We start from the raw sequence: 17,824 nt of genomic DNA, 5'->3' as shown, positions 1-17,824 counted from the left end.
AGGTCCTTCAGGTCCAGCCTGAGGAAAACATCAACAAATCAGACAGGAAGCTCCAGAACAACGTGGCGTGCTGACGTCAGGACACACACTCACCTGGTGACAGGACACACACACACACACACACACACACAGGTAAAGTGCCCCCATGTGTGTGTGTCTGACAGAGGCAGAGAGGTGCATGATGGGAAATGCGTGGTCTGCTCCAAGGTTATGTAATCATGTTTTCCAGACCGGGTCAGCTGGCGAACGCCATCCCATCAGATTCCTCAAACGACGAAAACACGTTGACACACACACACTAACACAGCTTTTATTTTGTCTTCCTGCTCTGCTCTGTCTCCTCCGCCTTCAAAATAAAAGTCTGCAGACAGCTGCCTCTTTGACAGGAAGTGTCAACCTGAATTATTTCACAATCAAAGACTCTGATTAACTTCACATTATAATTAACCACACGGACAAGAAGAAGAAACTCAATCCTCCAGGATCACAGAGGCCCCAACACACACACACACACACACACACACACACACACACACACACACACACACACACACACACACACACACACACAACTCTCAAACATTCCTCCTTTCAGCTGATGACAAAGAAAATATTTTCTCTTCATCGTCTCAATCGGTCCGATGACAAACAGCATCCGTCAACAGGAGGAGGCCTCTTACACACACACACACACACACACACACCTCCCTGCTGTCTTCAGGTCGTCATGGCGATGGTTTTGACCGACAGCAGAAGAATCGACAGTTTGTGGAGCGTCGCTCTCGTCTGTTGGCACCTTTCACAGAACATCAGGAGGACGCTCCAGGAATTAGACCGCTCCCTGGGATTATCAAAAACAACGCTTCAGCCGGTCTGACTCAACACATGTCAACATGTCATGACATGCTTACCCAGCATGCACCTCTCTGAGGGGATGAAGATCGAAAGGTGAAGCTGTGGACTGAGCCAGTGATCAGGAGGGGCGCCCCCTGATGGACTCTGGAGGGGCTGCAGCTAATCCTTAATCACCTGTGGTCCACACACACACACACACACACACACACACACACACACACACACACACACACACACACACACAGAGCAGGGAGGGGAGCAGCCAGCAGGGGGCAGCACAGAGCAGCTGTTTACCTCCTGTCAGGTCTCATCGACCGTCACATCCTGTCACTCAGACTGGAGCGCTCAAAGAGCCTTAAAGACACAGATTAGGCTGGATTACATCCAGATTATCAGATTGATCTCATTTTATACACCGTCTCATTCAATCCTCCGAGCACGCCTTCATGATGCGCCGCTGTCTGCGCAGGCGCCACACCCACCAAAGAAGCAGCGGAGCACAGAGTAAAAAACAATCATGGTGGTTTATTTCAGAAAGGAGCCGACAGAGTCACACACACGTGGTCACATCTTGTTTTGGTCTCTGTGGTGAAACAAACAGCGTAGAAAACAAGATACAAAACACAGACTGACAGAGGCCTGCGCACACACTGAGCTCTGCAGGTAAATAACGCACACACAACACCGAGGAGCCATGTTGGAGGCTGTCCCAGAGTGGGCGGGGCCTCCAGAGGATCAACCATTAAACAACAATCATCACAACAACAACAACAACAACAACAACAACAACAACAAATATCCTAACGCCTAACCTTCACCTCGCACAGTTTCAGTCCCTCAGCAGAAAAAGCTTCCTATTGGTCGTTCTGTCAGTGAGGTCACATTCTCTGGGCTGTGATTGGTCTGTTCTGACTTTGGTTGCTAGGTGACCAAGGCTGTTTGCTAAACCGCCTCCTACATTAGCACTTCCTACTGTTTTGGCTGAAATGTAACATGTAGTGGTCAGTTCGCCAAAATCCCCGGATGTCCTACTAATCCAGGAACATCTCTCATACTGTTTCCCACAATGCACGGCGCTGACGCTGTTGGTCAGTGCAGGTGGAGGGTTTCTGTGAAGTTTCTAGTGGAATACATCGGTATTACAACGACAACACAGCAACATTAACATGAGACGCTCTGAGAGACAGAAGTGAAGTGATGAGAGAGAAACTCCTGAACATCTGGTCACTTCTGGTTAAAGAGGTGTTTACGTTTACAAATTCATTAGAGCCAAAATATAAAACATTAATCACCCTTATTAACCAAACTGGTATTTTATGGACATGTTTTTTTCATCAGTTGTTAAAATAAAAATCAGATTTAATTCAGTCAATGTTATAACTTTTGATGTAAGACTAGAAATAAAAATGATGACTTTTCTCTGATATCATTAACAAAATAACTTCATGCTGAGATCTGCCCAAACCTTGTTTTGTATATTTATATTAAAGGCAAAAACCCAACATCATGTGGAAAACAGCCCAAACTTATGACGGTCAGAGTCCTGTTTGAGCAGAAAACTGGGATCATCAGTTCAGTCAGAGACAAACAGGAGCAGCTTCTGTAGCTCAGAAAACGAGTAAACAAGACGTCATCTGGAGCCCACAGGACACGCCTCAACAAAGGTCTCTTTTTTAGGAGAGTGGAAAATATTTTGGACACAAATCTCAGCTGATCCTGGCAAATATTTGTTTCTGCTCTGTTTCCTCTCTTTACTGTCTCAGTCTGACTGGAGGCGTCATTTATCCTGAGCCTCACACAGCGACTAACACCTGAGGAAACGTTTGGTCAGCTACACCGTTAGCTTCAGGCTGCTTTCCACTGCTAACTGTTAGCACATTAGCACTCACACAACTACAACTATTCTGTTCATGGTGAAAGATCTCAGACACTAAACCCAGGAGTTCCTCGTTGGGAGGACAAATGTAAAAAACAACATGTTCACATCGAACACACACTCACACACACACACACACACACTCACACACACACACACACACACACACACACACACACACACACACACACACACAGGCTACATCAGCTAACACTCCAGCACTGGTTGACAAATGTAAACATTCATGTGAAAGGAGGCAGACGTGCTGCTGATTGATGGCTGTGATCAGAGTTTTAGTGAAAATCCAGAATCACCGACGTTGAAAGGTGTCCCCACCCACACCAACGGAGCGATGAAGGCACAGAGGAGGAGGAGGAGGAGGAGGAGGAGGAGGAGGAGGAGGAGCGCTGCCAGTGTCAGTCGCCCCGAAAGAAACACACCACAAACTGCTGACCCACACATGAACCAAACATTTAACAACTTCAGCAACGATCAGCGTCAGGTTCTTTGGTACGACAGGAGAGACGCAGAGGAAACCCCGAGCCCGGCCAGGTGAAGGTCAAAGGTCAAAGGTCGCAGGAGGAAGTGACCAGGCAGGGGTCAAAGTTCAGTTCAGGGTTAAAAACCTGACACAGTCCTCAGAAACGCTCCTGAGCCGAGTCTCCTTCGGCTCCGGTCCATCAGGAGTCCATCAGGAGTCCATCAGGACCCTCAGGTTCCAGGGATCAGAGGTGAAGGCAGGTTTCTGCAGAGACACACACAGGTGTTTGTTTTCCAGGTGTTCGTTTACAGGTGTTTGTTTACAGGTGTTTGTTTACAGGTGAGCAGGACAAACATCATCTGACCTCCTGACACACCAAACAAGTTTCTGTCAAACAAATCTGATGTTCCTAAAAACCTTTTTGGACTCCAGGAACCATTTGACTGCTATCAGAAACCCTCAAACCCTGACACTTAGTTCCTAATACAGTCCCAGGAACTTTCTATGCTCCCAAATGGTTCCTGCCCCTGATAGTGGCACTCTCAGAGAGGAACTTAAGGTGGTGCTCTCACACACTACAAATGGACCAGAGGAGCTGTTAGAAAAAGGAGAACCTGGTATTTAAGGTGGAAGAGTTTGAGAAACTTTTTGCTGCTGCAGCATCAGTGAGACGTCAGATTTGTCTGAGTTTGAGGCGAGGAGGACTAAACGACGGAGAGGTGAATCACAGAGAAAGGAAAATCAAAACAGTGTCAGGGTGGAAACCAGCACTCGTACCTCGAGGTCAGCTGCTCAGGAAGGTTACGTGGTCGAGCTTCCTCTCCTCTCCAAGAATCTGCTCCACAAAACACACACACACAGATCAGTTTGGTGGTTTAGGGGCACAGATTAAGTCTGAACACAGAAAACACATCAAACCTGAACAGAGACCACATCCAACATAAAATAATAAATAATAATAAACCCAGGGGAGAGCTTTTGAGTCTCTTGTAACCCAAACTTCAAATTTACGATAAGTGTCGTCAAAACTTTCTGCATAGTTCGCTGACAACATGACTCAGCACTTTGACTGTCCCGTCCACACACACTGACACCAGGTGTTTCTGATTTGTACAAACTGTCAGAGAAAAGCTCTGACTGGTTTCAAACGGTGAGGATGAGAGAAACTGTAACTGCAGGGAGCCACGCAGTCTGGACGTCTGAGAGGAGACACGGTGTTAGAATAATCTGAAGGTGTGCTCCTGCCAGGTGGACGTGTTGTTGGGCTCATCATGCAGCTCTGGACCCCCCACAGAGAGACGCTAATCCTCCAGGGGTCAGAGAGAGTGACCCAGTGATCTGATTGGTCACTGAGCAGGAAGTGTTCACTCACAGCACACCTGTTGGTGTTTCTTTTTTTATTGGATGTTAAAATGTGAAACTTCCACACGTCTGTTTCACTCAAATGACAGGAAGACGTGTTTCTGAGGGCGCCACCTGCTGGCCTGCATCAACACTCACACTTGAGTCTGTCGCACAAAGTCTGCAAAGTGCTGGTCTCTGGAGCACAGCTCGATTATCCTCAGACGCTCCTGGATCTCCTGCAGAGAGAGGTCAAAGGTCAGAGAGAGGAAAACATGTTTATGGGACAACACGAGTCTGAGGTGGGGGCTGGGGGAAGAGGAGGTGTTAAAAATACACCGCCGTGTCGCTAAACTCCGGCTAATCCACAGGAAATGTCACTACACAGGATCCAGAGTCAGGATCCAGAGTCAGGCTCAGAGCGCGGGACGTCTGCAGACCGTCTGAAGAAAGTCCTCAGACCGTCTGAGTCTGTGCGAGCAGTGCTGACCATCCTCTCTGACCCATCTGACCCATCTGACCCGTCTGACCCGTCAGACCCGTCTGACCCGTCTGACCCGTCTGACCCGTCTGACCCGGTCCGTGTTCTGCAGAAACAAACCTCTTTGGTGAGCGTGGTGTTCTGGTAGATCTGCCGGACCTCGTCGCTGCTCAGCTCTCGCACGCCGTCTGTGCTGATGGAGCTGCTGTACGGCGGCACCTCGTCGTCGTAGCGTCGGTAGTACTGGGCGGACACCGGGTCGCTCTCGAACATGGGGTTAAACTTCGTGGCTCGCTCCAGCGTGGGCACGCTGTCGCCCCGTCTGCAGGAGAGACAGGACGCCATGAGCTCACAATATTTCATCAACCAGTGACATCAACCTTCATTAAAACCACAACGTGACGCGTGTTCAGTGTCTCTGCAGCTGACGACGCACGCCAACATAACGCTAACCGTAACGGGTCCTCGCTGTCCTCGCCGTCGTACTGCTCTCGCAGTGTCCTCGCCAGGAAGAAGATGATACCACCCGCCACCAGGAGGAAGCCCACAACGGAGACGATGGCGATGCCCACCACCAGGGGCTCAGAGACGTACTCCTCGCAGTGCTCGCCGCGGTACCACCAGTTCTCGCCAACGCGACACCTGCGGGAACAACGGGTCAGAGCTCTGATCACAGACTGCTCCTCAACATCAGGTCCACGGGAGCAGACGCAGAGAGATTTCTCAGACCTGGATCTTTACGTGTGACTGAAGCAGACGCCTTCAGGCCTGACCTGTGTAAACTTCTCCTACCTGCAGATGGCGCCCTTGCCGGGAATGATGTCACATTTGCCGTCATTGAGGCAGAAGTCGTGCTGCACCTCACAGACGCTCTGGCAGGGCAGGCCGTCCACGCTCAGGTACCCGGGGTCGCACACGCACTCGGCCTCGCCCGACCACTGGTTGACCATGCACTTGGAGAACTCGTTACACGCCTGGAACTTACAGGGATCGGCCTGCTCACCTGAGGACGAGGGTCACACACAAACGTGATGTTTACGTTAGCTTTAGCTCCTCGGGCTAACGGCGTCTCTTTCACTAATCGCTCAGGTCAAACGGCCTGGCTCCGAGGAGGGTCAGAGGGTTGCTTCAGGCGGTTCGTCGGCTCCTGAGCGCCTTCTCTGATCCACCGCGGCGGCCTGAACGTCCGCCAAAGCTGTCTGAGCCCTGAGACAAACCCACTGAGCTCCGAGTCCTGTCTCCACACAGGGAGGACTCTCAGGTGGACTCCACGTTAGGAGTCAGATTACCTGACTGTCATGAGCTCCTCTGATTGGATAAGAGGATTACAGAGCCGCTGCTCTGATGCGTCTTCATCGGAGGAAAAAAGCAGCTGAAGGACAGACGTCAGAGAGAGTGGGCGCACACGCAAAATACACAAAACACACACACACCTGCACATACCCCCCCCCCTGTTCGCTCTCACCTGATTCCACGTCCAGGGAGTACTTATCGATGGCCAGGTTCATGGTCTGGTACGCAGTGTTGGCAAAATCCTCCAGGATGAGGTAGACCACGTTGGTGACCCCGCTGGGGACCGGTTTCCCGAACCTCATCCTGCTGTTCACCACGATGCTGCCGTTCCTGAAGTTCAGGATCTCCAGGTTCTGGAAGTTGTTGAGGTTGGACTGAAGATACGGGACCAGCTGCGGGCGAGAAAACCAGGAGGTGAGGAGACCAGGAGAGGAGGGAGGAGCAGCGCTCGCTCACACCTCAATCTTTGCTCTCACCAGCTGCAGGAAGCGCTGCTCCAGCGCCTTGTACTCAGACGAGCTCTTGTTGAACAGGTCCATGGAGAACGCCATGTTGGTGACGCGCAGCCTGAAGAAGACCATCAGGTCCCTGCCAGCCGGACTCGGTAACGCCAACACGCCTGAATCGTTCCCCTGAGTCCCGCTGGAGAAGCCGCTGCTGTCGCTCTCGCTCACGCCCGCGCCGTACTGGAACACGTCAAAGCTGACGTCGATGGTCGGCACGTCAGAGTAATCCACCGCCACGGGCTCCACGGCTGTATCCGGCGCACTGCGGTGGACCTCCTGAGCCGGAGGCGATCGGAGGATCTCGTTACCTGACTCTGGATCAGTAAACGTGTCGACCCCGTTTCGCGCTGGACCACCTGGACCACCTGGACCACCTGGACCGCCTGGACCACCTGGACCACTGCCGCTGTCGGCTGAGGAACCCGTTGACTTGTTCTTCAGGTCCAGGGACAGATTGAGGACAGGAACGTCTGTGATTGGATGGATCAGGGGGACTCTGTCGTCCTCGTGGTTCGGGTGTTCGTGGTGGTCTTCGTCCTCTGGGGCCACATCTGAAACCCGTGTGAAAGGCGAGTCCTTCTCGGGCGAGTGCTCCACGATGCTGCTGTGGTCTGAGCTCGCAGGGACCAGGACGGGAGCAGCCGTGGCCACGATGATGACTTGGTCCACCATCAGATCCTGGTCCTGGATCAGTGTTGGAGTGGGGGTCGGCGCCGAGTCGGGGGCTCCGATGTGCTGCTCGTCCAAAATCTCCTCGCCGTTCTGACCTTTAGGCTCCAGCGGTCTGTCTGTGAAAACCTCCAGCCGTGCTGGGTGCTCAGGGATCAGATCAGAGCTGGATCCTGAGGGGTCAGAGCTGGATCCTGAGGGGTCAGAGCTGGATCCTGAGGGGTCAGAGCTGGATCCTGAGGGGTCAGAGCTGGATCCTGAGGGGTCAGCTTCGGGGACTTGGGTGGCTTCTGGTGCAAAGATAACCACAGCTCGCTCCTCCTCGGCTCCACCTTCTTCTGGCTCGGGCCCGGCTGCTGATGGGGGCTCTGCTGGTGTCACTCGGTCTTCACTGGTTTCTGGACCCAAAGATGCAGTCGGGTCTTTGTGAATGGGGGCCTCCCGGGTCCAGAACTCAGGTTGAGAGTCCTCTGGGACCGCCCCGGCAGCGGCTTCGGTCAGAGGGTTTTCGTCGTAGATGCCCGAGGCCTCGGCCGGCTGCACCGACAGTCCCGCCGCCCCGGTTCCCTCAGGGGAGAACGCAGGTGCTTCTGTGGTGGAGTAACGCGGATCAGTGCTGATGTGCGGCGTGACGAGGATGTGGTCCAGGAAAGGTTTCTGGAGGCTGCCACCTGGCACGGCGTCTTCATAAGCAGGAAGTTTGGTTGTCTTCAGAGGCGGCGTGGCGGTGACCTCGGGTTTACCTGTAATCACATCAACCTGTTCAGCGGTTTGTGGATCGACGGCCCGGTAACCCTCATCCTCGTCCTCCGTCTCCTCCAGGTCAGGCGGCGGCATCGCCTCCAGGCTCTCGTCGGCGCCGTCTTCAAAGAAACCGGTCTGATGGGGGGTTTCCTCTAACCCCAGAGACCATCGCTCCTCCTGACCGTCCCCGGAGAAACCAGAGCCGGACCCCTGATCCATCAGGAGCTCAGAGTCTGAAACCAACACAGGGGGCGCAGCTGAAGGAGAACCTCCCGGACTGACGGCGTGGTCTCCTCGAGCCGGTTTGTCCACGGCGATGTTGCTGAGGAGGAAGCCTTCGTCCTCCATGTTCTCAGAGTCTGAAACAGAAGAAAAACAACAACGAGCAGAGTTTGAGACGTTTCTACGATCACTCAGAGACCGACGCGGCTGCTCGCCGCCTGTGACTCACTCTCTGCTCGCTCCAGGTCCACGTTCTCCTCTGCAGCGGTCGGAGGAGCGGCGCTCTCGTCAAACATGAACACGTCGTTCTCGCTGACCCCCTCGTCCTGACCGCCCTTCCAGGGGTCAAACGGGTCGAACATGAAGTCGTCTTTCTTGAGGAACACTTGGCTGTTGTCGGGCTCGTGGCTCGGTGCGTCGGGAGGTTTCTCTGCGGCGAGAACGTTATCCTGAGCCAGGACAACGAGACGGTCACTTCGTTTGTTCATCGATGTTAGGAACGTGTCAGCTCCAGCAAACGTCTCAGTCACTCACCATGTTGTCGTAGGCATCAACGGTCCGGCTCGTGGGCTTCATCGCTGGTAACAGGTTCTCCTCTGCAGACGGAGACAGACGGAGACAGGGCGTCAGCGACAACGCTGATCTCTGACCGAGCTGATCTCTGAGCTGATCTCTGACTGAACGACAGCGTAAACACGAACTCTCACCTTTGTGGATGTGTGGGAGGTCGGGCTCCGTCCCCAGGCTGCTGTTGGTCATGAAGTTGTCTTTGTGCAGCGCCTCGGTGATGTAGTTTCTGAAGTCGGTGATGGTGTAGACCACGGTGGGCTGTTCAGGGGCCGTGGGAAAGTTCTTCTCCACCAGGTTGTTCTGCAAAGAGATGAAGTCCAGCGTGTCGTTGGCCACGCCACCGCCGTCCACCTCCAGAGTGAGAGCGTAGTGAACCAGGACCACCAGACCCCTGCCAGAGACAACAGAGAGGGCTGAACTGAGTCACAGAGTCACTGAGTCACTGAGTCACAGAGTCACAGAGTCACAGAGTCACTGAGTCACTGAGTCACTGAGTCACTGAGTCACTGAGTCAGTAGCTTTAAGAAGCTTTTTGTCAAACTGTTAAACTCTGTCAGTGTTTACAGCCTGATGTTAGCGTGACGTTAGCCGTTAGCCTGATGTTTGCCCATGTGACACACACCTGGGTCACCTCACAGAGTGATCTGCCATCTGGGGCTGCAGAGGGGGAGGTGGTCTGAGGAGGGGGAGGTGGTCTGAGGAGGAGGAGGTGGTCTGAGGAGGGGGAGGTGGTCTGAGGAGGAGGAGGTGGTCTGAGGAGGGGGAGGTGGTCTGAGGAGGGGGAGGTGGTCTGAGGAGGAGGAGGTGGTCTGAGGAGGGGGAGGTGGTCTGAGGAGGAGGAGGTGGTCTGAGGAGGGGGAGGTGGTCTGAGGAGGGGGAGGTGGGCTGAGGAGGAGGAGGTGGTCTGAGGAGGGGAGGTGGTCTGAGGACAGTGGGTCGTGCTGGTCTTGAGGGTAATCCTGAGGTGCTGCAGGTGGCTGCAGGTGGCTGCAGAGCGGTGAGGGGCTTATCCCAGTTAAGAGCTGAGAGACGATTGTTGAGCTTTAGAGAAATTAGAGCAGCAGCTCTTATTTACCACAACAGGCAGGTGGGCGGGGCTTAACGGGGGGTTGGTAGACTGGACCAGGTGAGAAAATCCCATCTTACAACTTTTAAAGACCTGAGGGTCCAACACAGACACAACAGGTGTGTGTGTGTGTGTGTGTGCGTGTGTGTGTGTGTGTGTGTGTGTGTGTGTGTGTGTGTGTGTGTGTGTGTGTGTGTGTGTGTGTGCGTGTGTGTGTGTGTGTGTGTGTGTGTGTGTGTGTGTGTGTGTGTGTGTGTGTGTGTGTGTGTGTGGTGCTCACCTCTCCAGGTCCTTCTGTGGCCTGAGGGCAGAGAAAACACAGATTTATTAAACACAGACTCAGAGAAATGAGGAGTTTGAATCACACAGAAACTTTTACCTGAACTCGATGATCTGGATGTTCTTGAAGCCCGGCAGCCTCTCGAAGGCGTCCTCCACCTGGACAGGAAACACAGGGGTTAAAATGTGTGTGTGTGTGTGTGTGTGTGTTATCACACACACTCTGTCAGGTGATGAATGAGGGTAACAGCAGCTTTAAAAATGAAGGATTTCATGTCAGAGCGTCACGTTCAGTCTCAGTCTGCTGTTACAGAAAACATGTCTGACTCTCCACCAGGAACACGCCGCGCTCTCTGGATGTTCTGACCCGGCTCGCTCTCTGGATGTTCTGACCCGGCTCGCTCTTTGGATGTTCTGACCCGGCTCGCTCTTTGGATGTTCTGACCCAGCTCGCTCTCTGGATGTTCTGACCCGGCTCGCTCTCTGGATGTTCTGACCCGGCTCTCTGAACCACTCACCCTGCGTGTGAAGTGTCTGGCGAGCTGCTGGTACTGGGGGCTGGCCGGGTCTCTCAGGGCGTCGTGGTAGGTTTCTCCTCTCAGTTTGATGCTCAGCGCCACCGTGTGGTCCCTCAGGGGTCTCGGGGGCCACAGCATGGTGTTATCGATCTCGTTTCCGATCTGGGGAGGGGAAACACACGGGGATACGTTAGGAGCTGTTCATCAGAACCGTCCTGACACCGACCTGCGCTGCCTTACAGAGCCATCTGTCTGGACCTCCAGCCCAAAGCCGTTGTTTCCCAGCACGCCCTCGTCGTCGGCCGTGTCGGGTCTCTCCGTGAGGTCGGGGACGTTGCTGGTCTCGTACTCCACCTGGTTCTCGGTGGTGAGCTCCAGGGACACGCCCAGGGTCGGCCTCTCCGTCAGATCTGCTGCGGTCTCTGGACTTCCTTTGACGCTGGACTGGGAGGCGCTGTCCGTGGGAGCGTCTGTCATGATCTCGTTGGCGTCTTCTGTCGTGGCGTCTGAGGAGACGCTCTTAGGGATGATGTGGGCGCCGCCCACGCTTGGCGCTGCGTCTTCGGTGTCAGCAGTCATCTCTGTCTCACCTAAGGCCTCGGGGACTGACTCGGTTTCTGGACCTTCTCTTGGGGGCTCACCTTCCTGAAGGGTCCCCTCAGGTGAGAACTCTCCCCCCTTCAGATCCGGTCCAGGGACTTCCTCCATCTCAGTCAGAGGAAGTAGACCCTCGGCGTCCTCAGGAACCACGGCGATGACCGGAGTGACGTCCTCCTCGGGCTCGGGGGGAGTTTCAGGTCTGAGCCCGTCTGCTTTAGGTTCTGGATCTAGAGACATTGGGGTCAGATCCGTTTCCTCTCCTGGTTGAGGACCAGGTCCAGGTCCAGGTCCAGGTCCAGGTCCAGGTGTGGGTTCCCTGGTCTGCTCTTCCTCTCTGGGACTTCCTCCCGTGGACTGTGGTCCTGTTGGTGTTACTGGTTCAGGTCTGGGTCCCTCTGCAGGTCCCGGAGTCTCGTTAGCGTCACCAGCTGTTAGTGGCGTCCCTTCCTCACTGGTCCCTGGCTCTAGGGACGCTTCAGCAGCCTCCACCTCTGTTGTCTCTGTTGTGACGAACTCTGCTGCCTCCTTGGCGTCCCCGTCTTCATCTCCTCCTCCCACATTCGAATCCTCCTCTGCCGTCTCCTCGTTCACGTCCTCGGTCCGTACTCTGACCTCAGAGGACTCCTGGGAACCACTGGACCCGTCCTGGTGTCTGACGGGGGACGGGTCTTGGTCCTGGTTGTCTCGTAGAATCCCCACAGGCTCAGAGGGAGGCTCTGAAAACAGGGTGGGTTTGGTTTCTGGTCCTCTGTCCCCGTCTGTCTCCTCCATCAGTCCCACAGAGTCCGGTTCTGGTTTTGGATCATCCAACACTCGGGTCTCCCCTGGTTCTGGGAACACGGTGGCTCCGTAAACGTCCTCGGTTCCTTCCTCTCCTGCAGGGCGCCTCGAAATGTCTCCGTCATCAGGAACCGGGTGATGTGGCTCTGGTGAGCCTTCATCATGCTCCTCCCCCTCCTCTCCCCTCTGCTCCTCATCCTCCTTCACCAGGACGTCAGCAGGAGTTACAGCAGGAGCAGCAGCAGGAGTTACAGCAGGAGCAGCAGCAGGAGCTGCAGCAGGAGCTGCAGCAGGAGCTGCAGCAGCAGGGTTTGGGGACACAGGCTGTGCTGACTCTTCAGACGAGGCGGCGTCTGCGTCGGGTGCGTTCGTCGGCTCTGGTAGAACCACGATGGCGGCGTCGGTGACAACCTCTCTGACCGCCATCTCTGAGGGAGGCTCCTCCCCCTCAGGTGTTACCTCCTGGATCATCTCAGGACCTGGTTCCTGCTCTGCTTCCTCTGCAGCAGCCACAGGGTCAAAGGTCAGGTCCCCGAGTCCCTGAGTGGGAGAGGGACTCGCCTCCAGGTCCGTCTCCTGGGACAGAGGAAACACAGGGGTCCAACCTGTGGCGCTGAAGCCAGGTGGGAGGTCCAAGATGATGTCACTTCCTGTAAAATCAGTTCAAACAGTGGATGAGAAAAAGAAAAGCAGCTCACAAAAACTACAGCTCCGACCCTGACTGAGAAAGACCCAGACCACCAGAGACCAGACTGTGACCAGACTGGGACCAGACTGCAGGGGGAAACAGGTAGACACAGGTGTAAACAGGTAGACACAGGTAGACACAGGTAGACACAGGTAGACACAGGTAGACACAGGTAGACGGTGCTTCCTGTAGGTGTGCTCTCACTAACCCTGATGGTTGTCCTGCTCTGACTCAGTCACAGCTCTGACCAGACTCTGCTGGGAAATGAGCTTAACGAGCTATTCTGAGACAGGACTCAGCCACACACACACACACACACACACACACACACACACACACACACACACACACACACACACACACACACACACACACACACACACAGAGTCAGAGCGTATGAAGTGGTGTGTTCAGGTGACTCTGTCAGCGTAGGAAATCTGGCTCTCAGCTGAGGGTTGATGGATGAATCCCGGAGACTCTGGACCTCCTGGTGGATTCAGGTCTGTGTGTGTGTGTGTGTGTGTGTGTGCCTGTACACACCTGGAGAGCTGAGTGGGTCACTGAGTGGTCAGCAGTAAGTCAGTATTAACCACCTGTTGACTGAGCTCACCTGATAAAGGCTGAGAGCAAACTCAGAGCGAGTCCTGAACTTTATCTTTCTGAGGATTCAAACTTTAATCTGTTTTCTGAAATAAACACGACTGAACCCTGAGGGAAACCTGGTTCATAATCTATTCTTAGATTAGAGATGTCAGTTTAAAGGAGGGCTTCAGGTGTGTTTACCTGCTCCATCCTCAGACTCTGACAGATGCTCCATCACCGTTTCTGAGCTGAGGAGGAAAAAACAGAGACAGACGTTTAGACGGAGAGAGAACGACTGGATCATCCACAAGAAAAGCTTCGATCATCTCCTTCCTGAATGGCCACGACTAAAACCAGGAGCCATGACACTTCCTGTTCCAAAATAAAAGCCTCCCTCTCTCTGCAAAGTGTCTGATGAGTCATCCCATCATCATTCAGTGATCAAACAATCACCATCACACATCAGCACGCTGTCATCCCTGACTCAGGTAAGCTCTACAGGTGTGTGTCTGGTGTCTGCAGGCCTACCTGCATGGAGGCGGGCCTGAGGTGATGGGCACACTGCAGCAGGTGATAAAACACAGCACAGGTGTGATTGAGAAAAGCTTTCACAGGTGAGTCACACAGGTAAACTGAGCGTGCGGAGCAGAGCGAAAGCAGAGAGAATCTACCGCCGTCACACGCTTTGAGCGCGGCGCCAAGCAACAGGAAGCACCTATTCATCCACTCACTCATTCATCTGTCTACCCTCTATCATCCTGTTCCTGCACAGCAGCAGAGCCTCAGCACACCTGGTCACATGACTCACTGAGACGTCAGACTCACCTGCTCATCTCTGCCACCTGAGCCATCCTCTGAGGGAGAAACAGAGAGACAGAGAGACGCTTTAAAAACATCTGATCTGACACATGCAGAGTGTGTGTGATCAGTGTGTGTGTGTGTGTGTGTGTGATCAGTGTGTGTGTGATCAGTGTGTGTGTGTGTGTGTGTGTGATCAGCTGGGTGGACTCACGCTCCTGATGAGCTCGGCGTGCTCCTCTGATTGGCTGAAGAAGCTCCCGATGTCCATGACGCTAACAGAGCCGTTGATGCAGCGACTGACCCAGTCCTGGTACTCGTCCCGGTCTGGCAGCCGTCCCAGAAGATCTTGTAGGCCTCCCACACTGTCTCCTGACACACTGACACACACACACACACACACACACACACACACAGATCAGTGTTCAGCTCCAGCCTCTGGTCCAGGTTTTCCCTCTTATGGGGTCTGACCTGGACTGACAGGAAGACCTTGGGACACGGTGACTCTCTAAGAAGGTCATGTTGTTGCAGCGCGCACAGCTCTGCGTGACCTCTGACCTCTGCGGGATCGGCTGCCTGGGATGACAGCAGACGGACTCTGAGCCGCTAAGATGGTTTGGATCAGCGCTGCGGTGAAACACCTCGGGTGTCAGGGAGCGGGAGGGACTGATCTTACCTCTCAGGTGAAAGTAGCTCAGGTGGTTCGCCACGGCCTGGTCCACCGTCTCCTGCGTGCACAGTTTGACTCCGCTGGGAAACAGGACGTCTCGCTTCCTGCGCGCCAGAGCCGTGTGGCGTCCGTGCTGAGGCTGATCTGAGTCCGCCCAGAAACCAACACGGTCCCCCAAAGACCAGCTCCCGTCTCCAGACCCGCCTGAGAGACCAGAGACAGACGGTCAGGAGGAACCAGTCAGTCAGAGACATCAGGAGGAACCAGTCAGTGACATCAGGAGGAACCAGTCAGTCAGAGACATCAGGAGGAACCAGTCAGTCAGTGACATCAGGAGGAACCAGTCAGTCAGAGACATCAGGAGGAACCAGTCAGTGACATCAGGATGAACCAGTCAGTCAGAGACATCAGGAGGAACCAGTCAGTCAGTGACATCAGGAGGAACCAGTCAGTGACATCAGGATGAACCAGTCAGTCAGAGACATCAGGAGGAACCAGTCAGTCAGTGACATCAGGAGGAACCAGTCAGTCAGAGACATCAGGATGAACCAGTCAGTCAGTGACATCAGGATGAACCAGTCAGTCAGTGACATCAGGATGAACCAGTCAGTCAGAGACATCAGGAGGAACCAGTCAGTCAGAGACATCAGGAGGAACCAGTCAGTCAGTGACATCAGCATGTCTGCAGACACACACACCTCACAGCAATCACACACACACACACACACACACACACACACACACACACACACACACCACACACCACCCCACTGAGCGGTTCTGGTGCAAACTGGCTGTCAGGACCTGATCCAGGACCTGATCCAGGACCTGAATCAGGACCTGATTCAGGACCTGATTCAGGACCTGATCCAGGACCTGATCCAGGACCTGATTCAGGACCTGATTCAGGACCTGATTCAGGACCTGATCCAGGATCTGATTCAGGACCTAATCCAGGACCTGATCCAGCTACTGATCCAGGACCTGATGAGACTCAGTGGGAGCTGAGCGTGGTCCTGGCGGCGGCGGCGCTCACCTGAGTGTGTGCAGGTGTATCCTGTCAGCAGCAGGGCCCCGAGCGCCCACAGCACCGTCCTCGGTCCGTCCCCTCTCCTGTCGGTCAACATGTCTTCGTCCTGCTCTTGGACCTGATCCTGGTTCCCCCCCCGTCCTCAGCTCATGGGCGCTCTGTCTCACAGCCGTCAGCCCGGCACTCGGCTCGCCATCCCTCAGACTGAAACACGGCGGCGTCGCAGGAGGTAGTGGTCGCGTCGGGCTGCTCCTCGCTCCCTCTCAGGTGAGCAGATGGGACTTTGGAGCGGGAGATTTTCCTCTTCGCTTTAATCCCATTTGTTAAGCTGCTGGAGTGGATGAGTGTCAGCGCCGCGCACGGTGCAGCGGGTCGCCGCCACTCAGGGAATCAAACACGACCGCACTCTGGACTGAGACACACCAACCAGGATCAGAACCAGGATCAGAACCAGAATCTGGACTGAGACACACCAACCAACATCAGAGCCAGAGTCTGGGTGGAAAAGAACCTCAGACCATTCACCTGTGCTCACCTGACTGTGATCAAAACACACACACACACACACACACACACACACACACACACACACACACACACACACACACACACACACACACACACACACACACACACACACACAGTCAGACCCTGCAGTGAATCCACCTGTGCACATTTCTTCAGGTGAGAAGCAGAACCACCTGACCCAGAATCCTCACCTGGTCTCTCCTCAGGTGTGTCTCTGATCAGGACCCCAGCAGGTGGTCTACACACACACACACACACACTGATCTCTGGATTACCTGAAACACCCTGAGAGGTCACGTGATGCTCTAAGAGGTCGCAGCGGAGCAGTTTCTACAGACCAGACCTTCTCAGGTCCACGTTCCTGCTTCAGCCCCAGACCAGAGAAGAGACCTGCTCAGGGACCAGAGGACCAGGTTCCTCTCAGTCCCTGATAAAGACCACTACAGAGTCCAGTCAGGTCTTAATCCGGCCTCATGAATAAAAACCTAAACCTCTCAGTGTGAGCCCAGACGGACGCCGCTCTCTAATCGGGCCGGTCCAGACGTTGACCCCCCACCGCCTCTCTGGGTCAACAATAGCGGACGTCTTTTATTGGATGATCAGATTAAAGGAAACAAAACGAGGAGGAGGAGGAGGAGGAGGAGGAGGAGGAGGAGGTGGAGGAGGAGGAGGAGGAGGAGGAGGAGGATGAGGAGGAGGAGGAGGAGGAGGTGGAGGAGGAGGAGATCTTCCTCCTTCTCTCCTGACGATGTCCACACACACACAGCTCGTCTGAGAGAGGCCACCACACAGACCTCTAACAGAGACCCTCATGGACCCAGAACAAAGTCTATTCCTGGACCGGTGTCCCACAGAGAGTCTGGATCAGTTCACTACCGCTGATCATTTTAGGAAATCCGGACACAGGCCTCATGAAGGTCCTTAATCCATCAGTCTAATCTTAACCTCCAATCCATCAGATTATCCTGCTGTAGACCTGCGGAGCCAAAACAGGACCACACAGGACCCCACAGGACCACACAGGACCACACAGGACCACACAGGACCAGAACAGGACTACCACAAGACTAGATCAGTTCCAGACCAGTGAAACCAGTGAAACCAAGTCAGAACAAGACCAGAGCCTAAATAAGGCCAAAACCCAAACCCTGACCCAGGGCAGACCGAGAGCCAGGCCTGAACTGAGAGTCCAGGTGCCAGCTCTCACCTGGGGGGTCAGCCAGACTCGGCTAGCCTCGTCCACTCAG

At 54.3% G+C, this 17,824-nt stretch overlaps 1 protein-coding gene across 1 annotated transcript; it reads right to left on the bottom strand.

Annotated features, from left to right (window-relative positions):
* Window positions 1–4,708: 4,708 nt before the first annotated feature.
* Window positions 4,709–16,589, bottom strand: LOC141786203 (interphotoreceptor matrix proteoglycan 2-like). The gene is given in 20 exon segments (XM_074664952.1): window positions 4,709–4,792; window positions 5,155–5,356; window positions 5,488–5,676; window positions 5,827–6,037; window positions 6,500–6,719; window positions 6,804–8,605; window positions 8,698–8,917; window positions 9,003–9,064; window positions 9,176–9,429; window positions 10,385–10,405; window positions 10,484–10,542; window positions 10,902–11,063; window positions 11,142–12,931; window positions 13,753–13,799; window positions 14,080–14,112; window positions 14,377–14,405; window positions 14,564–14,685; window positions 14,688–14,729; window positions 15,026–15,223; window positions 16,056–16,589. Coding segments are annotated over 20 exon segments (5,838 nt in total). The 5' UTR covers window positions 16,147–16,589.
* Between the last annotated feature and the right edge of the window lie 1,235 nt (window positions 16,590–17,824).

Source organism: Halichoeres trimaculatus, unplaced genomic scaffold (genome assembly GCF_033239565.1).
Source record: "Halichoeres trimaculatus isolate MK-OKI-2021-1 unplaced genomic scaffold, fHalTri1.1 fHalTri1_scaffold_24, whole genome shotgun sequence".
Taxonomy (NCBI): domain Eukaryota; kingdom Metazoa; phylum Chordata; class Actinopteri; order Labriformes; family Labridae; genus Halichoeres; species Halichoeres trimaculatus.
This window is presented reverse-complemented; position numbering and strand designations above follow the sequence as displayed.